Consider the following 15,369-nt stretch of genomic DNA (forward strand, 5'->3'; position numbering starts at 1 on the left):
ACAATAATGAAGATCTGGATACAGCACAAGTGTCTTCAGTGGACGAGTGCATTAAAAAGCTGTACTACATATACACATGGAATACTATGCGGCCATGAAAAAGAAAATACTACCTTTTGCGACAACATGGATGGACATGGAAACTATTATGTTAAGTGAAATAAGCCAGGCAGAAAAAGAAAAATATCATATGACCTCACTTATATGAGGAATCCAATGAACAATGTGAACTGAGGAACAGAATAGAGGCAGAGGAGGGATCAAAGGGACCAGAGGGAAAGTGGACAGAGGGAAAGGGGATGAGAGGATGAGATCAGAGAAGGGAAAGAGCTTGGTAAAATTATATATACATAACAGCATTATAGAGAGCAGAAGAGCAAATCCTGGAGGAAAGCGGAGAGGGTGTTGAGGGGAGGGAGCAAGAGGATGTTGAGGGGAATTCGGGGGTGCAGGAGGATGTATTCGGTGAGACACTTGAATCTATGTAAACACAATAAATTTAAATCAATAAATAAAAAAAAAATACAATGATCATAAGATCCAGCAATTCCATTTCTGGAAAATATATCTAAAAAAAAAATCACTATCTAGAAAAGATGATCACTGAGTAAAGACATGAAAACAATGTAAGTGCCCATGAACAGAAAATGGATAAAAAAAGATGTGGCATATACATCCAATTGAATATCATTCTGCCATTAAAAAAAAGAAATTCTATCAATTGCCATAACATGAATTGGACCTTGAGGGAATTACATACTAAGTGAAATAAGTCAGAGAGAGAAAGATAAATACATATGATATCCCCTATATTTGGAGTCAAAAAACTAAACTCATAGATACTGAGAACAGACTAGTGTTAGCTAGAGGTAGGACAATGGGGATAGCTGAAATGGGTGAAGGTGGTCAAAATGTACAGACTTCAAGTTATAAGTTTGGGGATATAATGTAGAGCAGAGGTCAGGAACCTATGGCTCGCGAGCCAAATATGGCTCTTTTGATGGCTGCATCTGGCTCGCAGACAAATCTTTAATAAAAAAAATAACGTTAAAAATATAAAACATTCTCATGTATTACAATCCATTCATTTCCTATTGTTCATGTTCATGGTTGTGGGTGGCTGGAGCCAATCACAGCTGTCCTCTGGGACAACACCAAATTTTATTGGATAATGCATAACGTACACGGGTCGTTGTATGGCTCTCACAGAATTACATTTTAAAATATGTGGCATTCATGATTCTCTCAGCCAAAAAGCTTCCCGACCCCTGATGTAGAGCATGGTGAAAATATAAAAAGGTTAAAACTATTGTGTTAAATATTTAAGTGGTGCTAAGAGAGTAAACCTCAAAATTTCTCATCATAAGAAAAAAAATTGTAACTATGTGAAGTGATAGATGTTAATGAAATTTACTATGGTAATCATTTCACAATATGTATATTTGCAGAAAAAAATTGGGAAAAAATGTCATTTAAACAGTGTTCTCTGTATTGTTTATATTTGTTAAAAGAAGAAACTACAAAAATAACAGAATATGGATAGATTTAAAAAACAATATTGGGCCTGACCTGTGGTGGCACAGTGGATAAAGTGTCGACCTGGAATGCTGATGTTGCTGGTCTGAAACCCTGGGCTTACCCGGTCAAGGCACATATGGGAGTTTATACCTCCTGCTCTTTCCCCTTTCATTCTCTCTCTCCTCTCCTCTAAAAATGAATAAATAAAATCTCCTCTAAAAAAGTAAATAAATAAAAATACATAAAATAAAAAACAATATTGGGGTAGAGAATGACTTTCTCCAAAAGACAGAAACTATAAAAAAGATGATGAGTTTAACTATAAAATAAATACTTCTGTATAGAAGAAATACTCTGAGTGAGACTGAAAAGACAAATGGCCTGTAGAAAAAAGTACTTTTCACATACATGTTAAGACATAGGTCTACTATTCTTAATATACAAAAATCTCTTAGAAATTAATAAGAATGTGCATCCTAACAGAAAAATGGAAAAAAATACAACATACACCAAAAATATTTTATTGTATAAAAAAAAAAAATTAGTAGGATACCAAGATCAGTAGAGTTGGAGAACTGACATTAAACTTAAAAGATAACAGAATTCTCATTAGTGAAATAATAAAATTTTTTGTTACGGTACAAAATATTCCTAACTTTACTACATTGCTTAAAGACATAATTGTATTATATTCTAAATGTCACTATAAATCTTTCCTAAAGGTCTTCGTTAAAAAAAAAAAAAGTAGTATCTTCACATTTAACCATGTCTAGAGTCCTCCCAGTTCCTCTGTCCAGGGATATTTATTCTGTCCAGGGAATTTCCAGTTTCCTCAAGTGGTCGGTCCCCTGACCACATGGCTATTTTCAAACAGTTCCCCTTCCAGTTTCTCCTTCACACTTGGCTCTCTGTTCCCCAGAAGCCCATGGTCTCCACTGCGTGGCCCCTTTCTGAGTTCTGCAACAAAATGGCTGCTCATCTTTACACTGCTGGTCAGTGACGTTGCAACTTTCTTAGACTCTGAAGTCTGTTAATGACAACTTGTGCTTTTGCCTTCCAGATTCCAAAGTATTGTCCCTTTTCCTTTCTTTTGTGTCTTTTAACATTGTTATTCTTTAAACCCGTCTTATTCTTTAAACCCTGTTTCTGTCATTATAGAGCTATCTAAGGTGGAGGTAAAGGCATATGAGTTTTATTCATCATCTTACCAGAAGTCTGAATAGTTTAAAGTTAAATTTGTTACATTTTCTGAATGTTCTAAGTCTACTACAATTTTATTTCTACCTCAAAAAATATAAAATTCTAGTGCAATCGATCATAAAATATTCCCCTACAATAGAAAACATGGTCTGTTTGGAATAAAAGCTTATCTCAGTAAGAAATTTTACATCCTTTCCTTAAAATGGTCAATCTAACAGTCAACAGTTTCTGTTTGTCTACAAGTTAAATTTCAAAATTCTGTAAGTTTAGCAAACCAGAGTAAATTGTAATTAACTATTTATTTCCAAAGTTTCGATGTGAGAGAGCCAAGTAGGCTATAGCAGGAACATGCAGGATATGAAACCAGAATGTACAGAACCAGCTGGGGCTGGAGCGGAAGCAAAGGCAGGCTTGGGCCTCAGGATCGGTTTATGCGCACCAATGCCAAATCTTGACAAAAGTCATTATCCCACAGAGCTAGCTGTGCCTTATAAAATTAGGCCTAGAGGTGTTCAGGAATACAAGCATTATGTAAGTAAATATACTTAAAGTAAAATTTCATTACCATTTTGGGATTATCCGCAGATGATTTCATAAGCTCCAATACAGCAAGATCTAGATTTTTCAACAGTTCAGTGTTGACTGTTTCTGAGAACAAGCTATAGAAATACTCTCCGTGATAGAAGCTGACAATGTTCCTCTGGGACCCTCCGGAGGACGGCACGGACAGCACTGCTGAGTCCAGGAGAAGACCTATCAGACACTCACACTGGGAAGAAAAAAGAGAAGTACAATGACAGCAGTACAGATCCTAAATGTTACAGAAAGACTCCTTGGGTAGCTATTAACTTTAAAAGTGGAAAGTTACACGACAGCCTGATATTTAAAGGCCTAGGATCAAGTCTGAATTTTATACATTTCAATGAGCCTCCAATTTCTAAGTTTCAATTTGGGAAAGAAATATTCCCTGACTCGTGTTTCTCTCAAATTTCCAGACATTCTGTTGTTGCTTTGAGGGCAGTCTAGTAAAGGTGAGTATTTTTAGAGTGTAAGCATGTAGGAGAAAAGACGGGGGCAATGGAGTGAACGCAGAGTACTGGCTGGCAGTCCTCCACTACAGGAGAGGCTGTTTGAGGCCAGCCCTGCACGGTTCACACAGACAATGAAGTCATCTTTGTGTGGTGCCTCTGGAATTATCCTTCAGGGGCTCTCCCAAATCAGCCATCACCAAGGAGAGGGGAAGAAGAGGTCACTGCATCAACACTGTTCAGCTTTTTATTCCTAAAATGTTCTCTGCCTAAATTCTTTTGCAAAGAGGGATAGAAAAAACTTCAATTTAAGAGAGTGTCGTTCTATTTATTTTATTTTAAAAAATAGCTTTAGAAAGTCAGTTCATGTAAATTAAAGTTCCTGTGCAGCTAAGAATTTATCCAACTAAATTTCTGTTTTAAAGACACAATGCATGTATACCAGTTATATAGTTACATTATTAGGATAGCATAACATACAGCTGTTTTTCCTACCAGTCCTCCAAAAGCAAAGGCCAACTCCAGAAGTCCACTGGCCAATAGCTTACAACTGGGGTCAAGTGAAGGAAGGCATTGTTCTTCATGTCCAGGTACAATGCTTTTATAAACGAGGGAAAGAATTTTTGTGCCAATAGAATGGTGCTGATCTACAGACTAAAATAAAATCAACATTGAAATAAAAAATAACATTTTATACAAAATCACAAATTCACACCTTTCATTAATTAAAAAGTTCATGTTAGCTAGCACTAACAACTGCCTTCTAACAGTGAGAAAAATTTTCACTCAATTTTGTTTTCCATGCTGTATTTTTCATTGGTGTTACTAGCCACAAAGGCACAGTAACAGTCGCTAAAGTTCTTCAGAAGGCTGCTGAATATATTCAAATATCTGTTATTTTATTTTCATTATATAGTTATAAATTTTTATATTTATTTTCATATTTATATTCCTGGTAACACCTATACTCCTGGAGCAACTATTTCTATAATTCCCATTTCAGCATGCGTACAGAATGTTTGAAAAAGAATATAAATAACAGACTAATTAGCTTAATGAAGCTAAGAAAAATGTACAAAACAAAATGTGGTTACCTGAGATGGTGATATAACATGCAAAAAATCAGCTTTATGAAGTTGTTTACAAGCTGACACAAGAGAAGACAACTTGGCCCTATCCACACAAGCATCAGGGCCATACAGGTCAATGACACAGAGCTCCTCAATGCTGGCCATGTGAAAAGAGCAGAAAGAAAACTAGATGAGTGCTGAACTCATTGAATTATCAGGATACACTGACAAATGTGTTTATTCTGTTATAAATATATTTACTAACTACCTGGCACTTAGATACATTACACAGCCCTGGAAAACAAACATTGGCTAACAAAAAACAAGGGCCCATACACTAATCCAGCCATGGAGAATAGCACTGGGTCAAGCCATATGCCAAGCTTGTGTGCCCTAAGGGGCAGGGAAGGCATTTGCTAAATAGGTAATTTTTCAAACAACTGATGAGATCCTCTGCACCAAACACCCCACAGAGGAGCTCTTCTTCTTGAAGAAATGCAGGTAAAGCAGACACACACGAGGCGGCCAGAGCACACTGCCACCGTAAATTCCACAACGCTGACCATGCACATGATCCGAATGCCCACCTCTGTGCTGTTATTTTTTCCTTGAGGTGTATCTCTAGGATCTCATTGTATGGGGACTTCTTCAGCGCTTTCATCAGGTTCACACAGACACTGGGAAGATGCTCCATAATGTGGACATCACTGATATTGAAACCTATGCTCGAGGGCTCACACAGGGTTTTCACCAAGAGTTTCATAAGGTTTGTGTTACATAAATACTTCTCAAGAAGCTGCAAAAGATAGATTTTAATAAAAACACATCTATTAGTCAGGATTTAGATTGTTAGTAGAGAGTAAGGTCCGTGAAGTTGAGAATTTTTGCCTGTTTAGGGCAAGGGTTGGCAAGCTTTCTCTGTAAAGGGTCGGACAATAAATGTTTGGCTCTATGAGTCATAAGGCCTCTACTGCATCTACAAACTGCTCACAAAAATTAGGGGCTATTTCAAAGTAAAATGAAGTGATAAAAGATCTAATATTTGTGAGCAGTATACTTAACAGCCATTATAGTGTGAAAACTGAAATGAACAATATATGAACAAATAAACCTCAATGTGTTCCTATAAAACTTCTTTACAAGGGCAGACAGCAGGTTGGATTTGGCCTAGGGGCCACAGTTTTCCAGCCCCTGGTTTAGGTCAATGTTGTATCCACAGGACAGAACTTGGCATAGAGTAGGCGCTTAGTATATATTAACTTGATGAATGGACTAGTTTGTTTATATTAATATAGTAAGTCTGATGGACACATTTAAAAATATTTGCTAATGCATGGTTTCTAAGGCAGATGTTTGAATATCCAGTAAAAACTTAGAAAAAATGTTTTGTTTTGTTTTTTGAGGATTCTTTTTTTGTATTTTTCTGAAGTTGGAAACGGGGAGGCAGTCAGACTCCTGCATGCGCCTGACCGGGATCCACCCGGCATGCCCGCCAGGGGGCGATGCTCTGCCCATCTGGGACGTTGCTCTGTTGCAACCAGAGCCATTCTAGTGCCTGAGGCAGAGGCCACAGAGCCATCCTCAGCGCTTGGGCCAACTTTTTTCTCCAATGGAGCCCTGGCTGCGGGAGGGGAAGAGAGACAGAGAGGAAGGAGAGGGGGAGGGGTGGAGAAGCAGATGGGCACTTCTCCTATGTGCCCTGGCCGGGAATCGAACCTGAGACTCCTGCACACCAGGTTGACGCACTACCACTGAGCCAACCGGCCAGGGCCTTGTTTTGTTTTGTTTTTTTTTTGATGGGCCATCATCTTTAATCCTAGCTTGCATCTGGCGGGCAAGTAAAAACACACACTGGGCTCCAAAACCCACCCATTCAGTGCTCACAAAGCTACTGACTTATCCAAGTTTTCCTAGAATCAAAGGTTTCTAGCTCACCAGCCTTATTCACTTCTGTTCCCCATCTCCTTCCTTCTCTCTGCACAAACTCTGCACAAACTGGCTTTTCCTTCAGCACTCGAACATCTTGGCTGCTTTTCCTGGCCTCCTCCACTTGGCCTTTCTCTGCTTTCCTCTCTAATGCTAATCTCAGGAACTGAGCACGTTTTGTTTTTTATTCATACCATAAGCATCTGAAGTACATGCAGTTTTATTTTTTTCAAGAACAGATAACTCCTACAACAATGGAAAGTTCTAAGAAAGCCAAAACCACTTCTAATAATTACTTTATATGTATAATATTTTCCCAATGGCAAGTACTATCCTCAAATTAATACAGCAGCAGGAGTGACTCTACCTTCCAGCCTTCTGGGTAGATGCTGAGCAGCGTTGTGGTAAATTCAATAATCCGAACGACGACTGTACATTTGCTATAATAGTATCTTTCTTCCTCTTGTGGACTTGGTCTGTTATCTGCTGCCACGGTATCATGGAGAGCAATGTTTTCTAAAAAGAAAGCCACTGCTTTCCAAAGTGAAGACTGCATTTCAGAACCTTGAAAAAACCACATTAATATATCAACATTTCCTTCCTTCTAACTCCAAGGAGGTTAATGTAAAAAATGTTCAATAAAAACTGAATAAAATGGCACTCATTTCTTCTCATTTCAAAATTATTACCACCCAAATAGAATTCAACTTTAAATTTACAGATTAAGAATACATCTATGGCCTGACCTGTGGTGGCGCAGTGGATAACGCGTCAACCTGGAAACACTGAGGTTGCCGGTTCAAAACCCTGGCTTGCCTGGTCAAGGCACATATGGGAGTTGATGCTTCCTGCTACTCCTCCTTCTCTCCCCCCCTCCCTAAAATGAATACATTAAAAAAAAAAAAAAAAGAATACATCTATGGCCTGACCAGGCGGTGGCTCAGTGGATAGAGTGTCGGACTCGGATGCTGAGGACCCAGGTTGGAGACTCCGAGGTCGCAAGCTTGAGTGCAGGCTCATCTGGTTTGAGCAAAAGCTCACCAGCTTGGACCCAAGGTTGCTGGCTCGAGCAAGGGATTACTCCGTCTGCTGAAGGCCCGCGGTCAAGGCACATATGAAAAAGCAATCAATGAACAACTAAGGTGTCGCAATGTGCAATGAAAAACTAATGACTGATGCTTCTCATCTCTCCGTTCCTGTCTGTCTGTCTCTGTCTATCCCTCTCTCTGACTCTCTCTCTGTCTCTGTTAAAAAAAAAAATGGGGTTAGGGAAGGGGAGGGGCACAAAGAAAACCAGACAGAAGGTGACAGAAGACAATTTAACTTTGCGGGAGGGATATACAGCACAATCAAATGTCAAAATAATCTAGAGATATTTTCTCTCAACATATGTACCCTGATTTATCAATGTCACTGCATTAAATTTAATTTAAAAAAAAAACATCAAAAAATAATAAAAAAAATAAAAAATAAAAAATTTAAAAATTGGTAAAAAAAACACCATCTATGGAAGATTAGGTCTTGCTTCTCAAACACTATTTGTGGGAATATAAATATAATCTCTCTGAAGGACAATTTGGTAAATCATATCAGCTTTAAAAAATGTGCAAGCCCTGTTCACAGTGGCCAAGACATGGAAACAACCAAAAAGCCCTTCAATAGAAGACTGGATAAAGAAGATGTGGCACATATACACTATGGAATACTACTCAGCCATAAGAAATGATGACATCAGATCATTTACAGCAAAATGGTGGGATCTTGATAACATTATAAGGAATGAAATAAGTAAATCAGAAAAAAACAAGAACTACATGATTCCATACATTGGTGGAACATAAAAATGAGACTAAGAGACATGGACAAGAGTGTGGTGGTTACCAAGGGTGGGGGGAGGGAGGACATGGGAGGGAGGGAGGGAGAGAGTTAGGGGGAGGGGGAGGGGCACAGAGAACTAGATAGAGGGTGGCGGAGGACAATCTGACTTTGGGCGAGGGGTTTGCAACATAATTTAATGACAAAATAACCTAGACATGTTTTCTTTGAATATATGTACCCTGATTTATTAATGTCATCCCATTACCATTAATAAAAATTTATTATAAAAAAAAAATGTGCAAGCCCATTTCTATCAAATATTGAAAAGCTCTGAAATTCCAGCATTGAAATTTTATCCTAGTGAAATAATGGCAAAATTGTGAAGATGTGTTTGTAAGGATGTTCATTTTAGCACTGTTCTGAATAATAAAAATCAGAAACAACCTGAATGTCCTTCAAAGGGGCAACAGATAGACCAATTATGGCAGTCTTCTTCAAACAGGTATATTACAGAGTCAATTTTAGATCAACTACCAAATGGACGTTTTTCCATCACAAGTGTGACTGAGCTGGTGCTCCTTTCCTCCCTCCACCCCTTTCATTACTGCCCTTCACCTGCTTAACAGAGAAACACAGATACACGTTACTCCTCTCTTCAACCTTACTGTAGTATATCTTCTCAGGGTACAAAGACCTCCTGATCCCCAAAGCAACAATTTAAAATAGTGACACATGTATTGAAAGAGTGAGTAAAAGTAATGACTGAGTAAGAAATCCTCTTATAAGTCTGATGTTTTCCAATTCTTTGTTTTCACAAAATTTAATAAAATTAGTCAAACTGTCAAATCATTAAAAATAATTTCGATGACAGGTCACTATGTTTTCAAAGAACTAAAAGCAAATATATTAAGAATTACATTCTCAAATATCAAATATTTTTTTTGTGTGTGTGACAGAGACAGAGAGAGGGACAGATAGGGACAGACAGGAAGGAGAGAGATGAGAGGCATCAAGTCTCCTTAGTTGTTAATTGATTGCTTTCTCATATGTGCCTTGACCAGGGGGCTGAAGCAGAGCGAGTGACCGCTAGCTCAAGCCAGCGAACTTTGGGCTCAAAACAGCAACCATGGGGTCATATCCGTGATCCCATGCTCAAGCCAGTGACCCTATGCTCAAGTCAGTGAGCCTGCACTCAAGCTGGATGAGCCCACACTCAAGTTGGCAACCTCAGAGTTTCAAACCTGGGTCCTCCACATCCTAGTCCAATGCTCTATCCACTGTGCCACTGCCTGGTCGAGCTCAAATACCAAATATTCTTAACTACAATAGACCATAAGCTGTATGAAACATTCCAACCATAGATGTGTTAAGTGTGAAAAAATGTGCATTTATTATTAAAATATGGTACTTTTTTATGGAATAAGTTTTGCAAGAAACACATAGTTTTAATGTCTCTCTCCTCTCACAGAGTAAATAAAAAGAAGTTTTAAGACTACTTAACTGTAATACATTCACATTATTTAGTAATATGCAGTCCTTTAAATTAGATCAAGTAATGCATACTAACATACAATATTGTCTAGGGCCTGGCTAGTTGGCTCAATGAATAAATAGAGCTTCATACCCAGTGTGCAAATGTCCCAGGTTCGATCCCCAGTCAAGGCACACATTAGAAGTGACCATCTGCTTATCCTCCCCTCCCACTCCCCCTTCCCTCTCTCTTCCCCTCCCACAGCTAGTGGCTCAATTGGTTCAAGGGTCGGCCTTGGGTGCTGAGGATAGCTTGGTTGATTCAAGCATGGGCCCCAGACGGGGGTTCCTAGGTGGATTTCAGTTGGGGTGCATGTAGGAGAGAGTCTGTCTCCCTATCTGCCCGCCTCTCAATTAAATAAAAAGGAAGGGAGGGAGGGAGGGAGAGAGGGAGGGAGGAAGAGAGGGAGGTAAAGAAAGAGGTTTTGCATTATTTTTCAAAATGAGGATATATGAGATCTTTTAAAACAGTAAATTTAAAGTATTACTGGCAACTGTACAGTTACTATTGCTGCTTTTAATGTTTCACAACTTTCTGATCTATCATTCTGAGAATCTCATGCTAGAATCACCCAGAATCTCATGCTAAAGATTCAAACTTTCTCAGAATGATATAAAATATGTTTTCCTGGACCCTAGCATGTGTACATACACACACATTATATCCTCCCCATTATGACTGACACTACCATCCTCAAACTAGAAGGAAAACATCCTGGTTACTTTCTCCCAAATTCCCATAATATGGATTTCACTTTTGACAAAATTAAAGAGGAAATGGTATTTCCTTTAGTCAGCCATTACCACCACTGGAGTGAATTCTCCGTCTATATTAAAAATCATTTAAATAACATAACATGTTCTGAACGGCCAGTCTGAGGTTCATCCCATGAGAGAGAGGATTTCAAGTGAAACCTCAGAAGACTAACATGCCTGCTCAGTGAACCATGAAGCAGAGAGCACATCTGTCAGCCAATACTCAGCTCCAAACGCTCTATCCTTAGGGAGATGTACCTCCCAAAAGCCATCTCCTGCCCGTACAGGTCCCATTTAAATCACTGGAAGGAAGAAGCCCACCTACTTCCTCCTTCCCACTGAAAACATTCCACATTACACTCTGCCTCTGCAAACAACGTTATTCCCATATTACAATAAAAGTACTTCAGAAATAAAAAATAATAAAAGCAAAGACACACTGTGCAGACAATGGAATAAGATCATAAAGCTTTATCAGGAAACATTCTTTTAATGTACCACCTAGAAACAAAAACCTCAAAAGTTTATTTTTATAGAAGAGTCAATAATTTACAGACAGGGCTAAATGGACAGGTTTTTGTAGCCTCAGTTGTGTCCTCTATACTCACAGCCTCATTGTGAGATTAAGTAAGAATGCAGGTAAAGCACTTCCCACAGTCCTAAATAAATGATACATTTCCACCATTGTTATTGTTAATTTGCAATAGCAGCAAATTGTCTAATCGAAAAGCCCACTGATCTTTTCCCCAGAATGACTCCAGGAAGAAATGAACAACACTAACTTAGGGGGTAAGTTTTACCTACCCAGGATCTCAGATGGCTCAAAGGTTTTCTCTTCAATGAATGTGTTGTAGCACTCCAGGGCCGCAAGAAGCATGTCCATCCACTGCACAGCAGCTCTCAGAGGGATCAGCCCTTGCAAATGGGAGAGAGTTGGCTGAGCAAGGATGCCTGACCGCTGATCAAAACCTCCTCCTCCTCCCTCAAATGTGTTTATGAGAAAAGAAGCATCTTTTTTCTTGATAACATCTTTCAGCCATAAAGAAGGAGATTTGTTGCCTGAAAAAAGAAAATATTAAACATACATATAAATAACTGTCACACAATTATAATGATCTAATCACTATGCCTAATTAGAAAGAGTATTCCCCAATTAAAAAAAAATACTAAGTCTTTCAAACTAAAAAATGCAGTCAGACCAGAACAAGATTGGCAACTACACAATACTTCAAGTATTGCTTTCCATAAAAGTCCCAAAAAAGCTATCTACCAGAGCAGCAAAATTTCAAAATGATACAGGATAATCTTTTTTTATTTTTAACTATAGTACTCATAAGTTGTTTCACTATAATTACTGCCAAGATGTATTTTCATCAAAACCCATTCTCTCCAGTTTCTTTAAATATTATAAAAACAGTTAGACACTGCCTGACCAGTGGTGGTGCAGTGGATAAAATGACTTGGAATGCTGAGGTTGTAGGTTCGAAACCATGGGCTTGCCTAGTCAAGGCACATATGGGAGTTGATGCTTCCTGTTCCTCCCCACTTCTCTCTCTCTCTTCCTCTCTCTCACTACTCTCTAAAATAAGTGAATAAATAAAACATCTTCTAAAAAAAAGGAAACCCAGGGCTTGCCTGGTCAAGGCACACACAAGGAAGCAACTATGAGCTGATGCTTCCCGTACCTTCCCTTTCTCTCTCTAAAATCAATAAATAAAAATCTTTTTAAACAATCAAATGTCCTTTCCTTTGCTTCTTTTCTTAAATATTGTTATTTCTTTTTAAATGGAATAATTTAAGAAATAAACACACAAAAAACATTGTGACTCTTTAGTTTCTATCCTGGCTGTGCTACCCTCAGCTGTAGGAACCTGGCCTCTCTTGTATCTCAGTTTACTCATCAGTAAATTAAAATAACAGTATCTACCCCTGAGGTTATTACAAAGATTAAATTAATTAAAGGAAGTAATAGTCTAAAAAGTGCTTAGGACAGAATCTACCATATAGTAAGTGTTGTGTTTACTAAGTGAGAGGAGGGGAGATAGTGAGACAGATGCCCACATGCGTCCCTACTGGGATCCATTCGGCAATCTGTTTATGCCCAATGCTCAAATTAACTGAGCTATTTTTAGCACCTGAGGCTGATGCATTCAGCCCAACCACGGTACCTCAGCACTTGGAGCCTACATTTAAACCAATCAAGCCACTGGCTGTGGGAGAGGAAGAGGGGGAGAAATATATGGTCACTTCTCTTGTGTGCTCTGACCTGGAATCAAACCAGGGATATACATATGCTGAGCAAACACTCTATCCATTGAGCCAAACAGCCAGGGCCAGTAGGTGTTGTGTTTATTAAATAAGAGTCAAATGATCTGCTTGTTAAAAGGTATTTTTCTTTTAAGTATGATATTAACCATTTTCTAAATTAAAGGAAAAAAATTGTATTTTGTATTCTCTGATAGGAGAAGCTCTGAAAGGTCAAATCATTTTGAGTGTAATGAAGTCAGTGAAGAACCCAGAACAGTAATGTAATTCTGATGTATTAAGAAACAGTTTTTCTATTGTGTCAAAAAATACCTATTACAGGTTGCATAAGTAAAAGATTAATATGTTTTCAGGTTTGTTTCAGAAAGAAGTACTAAACTGTTCTATTATTTCACTAAGAAAAGAAAAAATAAAACTAAAAAAATGAAATTAGATATTTAAATTCTACACCAAGTGCCAGCTAAGAGTGATGAAATATAGAAATAAAGGACAAAAAAAGACAAATCTAGGGAAAGAAGAAGACAAGAGAACATGAGTAAGGAGATACCAGCCTGAGAGAGATAGGAAAGAACTTTTGGAGAGCTTGGAACCTTCCCAGCTCTCTACTGCTTCACTATATTTCTCAAGATTGTGGTTGTCGCCTGACCTGTGGTGGCGCAGTGGATAAAGCGTCGACCTGGAAATGCTGAGGTCGCCGGTTCAAAACCCTGGGCTTGCCTGGTCAAGGCACATATGGGAGTTGATGCTTCCTGCTCCTCCCCCTTCTCTCTCTCTGTTTCTCTCTATCTCCCTCTCTCTCTCCTTTCTAAAATAAATAAATAAAATAAAAATAAATATTAAAAAAAAAAAGATTGTGGTTGTCTTTCACTCTGGCTTTCTGCACATGTTCCCATTTACTGAGAACATTCAGAAGCCACTGACACATATAGGAACATACCTGCACCTGTCATTACGTTCTACTGATCTGGGTGTTGATATGCCCAGGAACCTCCACTCATAGTGCAGGACCACAGAACATAAGACCTCTGATCTAAAGAGATGCCCAATGCTGTCTCTTAAAAATCACTGGAGAAAAAGAGAGAAAAGGCCCTGGCTGGCTGGCTCTGCAGTATAGTGTCAGTCTGGTGTGTGGAAGTCCCAGGTTTGAGTCCCAGTCAGGGCACACAGGAGAAGCGACCCTCTGCTTCTCCAGCCCTCCCCATTCTTGCTCTTGCTCTCTCTCTTACTCTTTTTCTCTCTCTCGCTCTTCCCCTCCCGTAGACCACGGCTCAAGTGGTTTGAGCGAGTTAGCCCCGGGCACTGGGAATGGCTCCATGGACTCCGCTTCAGGCCATCAGGTTGTGAGCAGTGGCCCCAGATGGGCAGAGCATTGCCCCCTAGTGGGCTTGCTGGGTGGATCCCGGTGGAAGCGCATGTGGGAGTCTGTCTCTGCCTCCCTGCCTCTCACATAATAAAAAAATAAAAATAAAAAAAAAGGAAAAGAAAAAGAGAGAAGAGAGAGGCAGATGCACTATGGAGGATACGGAGGGTTAAGTCAAGAAATGCTCATTAATTTCATAAAAATTACATGTTGGTATCAGGGCAAAGTTCACCTACTACTTGGCATCCTTAGGTTAACAAAAACAAATCATGAGAGGCAGAGCTCATTTATCTCATTGAAATAGATGAGGTCCCTATTAGAGGCAATTAAGAATAACAGCAATAAGGCCCTGGCCGGTTGGCTCAGTGGTAGAGCATCGGCCTGGCGTGCAGAAGTCCTGGGTTCGATTCCTGGCCAGGGCACACAGGAGAAGCGCCCATCTGCTTCTCCACCGCTCCTCCTCCTTCCTCTCTGTCTCTCTCTTCCCCTCCCGCAGCCAAGGCTCCATTAAAGCAAAGATGGCCCGGGCGCTGGGGATGGCTCCTTGGCCTCTGCCCCAGGCACTAGAGTGGCTCTGGTTGCAACAGAGCGACGCCCCAGAGGGGTAGAGCATCGCCCCATGGTGGGCAGAGCGTTGCCCCTGGTGGGCGTGCCAGGTGGATCCCAGTCGGGCACATGCAGGAGTCTGTCTGACTGTCTCTCCCGTTTCCAGCTTCGGAAAAATACAAAAAAAAAAAAAAAAAAAAAAGAATAACAGCAATAGAAATATCTGTGATCAGTCAAGTTGACATCACTAGAAATCACGTGGGCCACAGAGAGCCAGAGGCCCAAATATAAAGTTGGGTTTGCCAAGGCATTCTACTTATGTAATATCTGGGCCTCAGTTTCTTTTAAAAAT

The 15,369-nt window shown here is 39.4% G+C and overlaps 1 protein-coding gene across 2 annotated transcripts in view; it reads right to left on the reverse strand.

The window, feature by feature from the left end:
- PRKDC (protein kinase, DNA-activated, catalytic subunit) overlaps positions 1 to 15,369 on the reverse strand; it is a 269,534-nt gene that overhangs the window by 159,499 nt on the left and 94,666 nt on the right. For both annotated transcript variants that reach the window (XM_066266092.1, XM_066266091.1), the window contains exons 31-36: positions 11,651 to 11,905; positions 7,110 to 7,306; positions 5,404 to 5,612; positions 4,841 to 4,973; positions 4,242 to 4,400; positions 3,284 to 3,487 (exon numbers count right to left, since the gene is read on the reverse strand). In XM_066266092.1, coding sequence (XP_066122189.1) covers positions 3,284 to 3,487; positions 4,242 to 4,400; positions 4,841 to 4,973; positions 5,404 to 5,612; positions 7,110 to 7,306; positions 11,651 to 11,905 — 1,157 coding nt within the window. The remainder of the gene's footprint in view (positions 1 to 3,283; positions 3,488 to 4,241; positions 4,401 to 4,840; positions 4,974 to 5,403; positions 5,613 to 7,109; positions 7,307 to 11,650; positions 11,906 to 15,369) is intronic.

This window comes from Saccopteryx bilineata, chromosome 3 (assembly GCF_036850765.1).
Source record: "Saccopteryx bilineata isolate mSacBil1 chromosome 3, mSacBil1_pri_phased_curated, whole genome shotgun sequence".
NCBI classification, from domain to species: Eukaryota; Metazoa; Chordata; class Mammalia; order Chiroptera; family Emballonuridae; genus Saccopteryx; species Saccopteryx bilineata.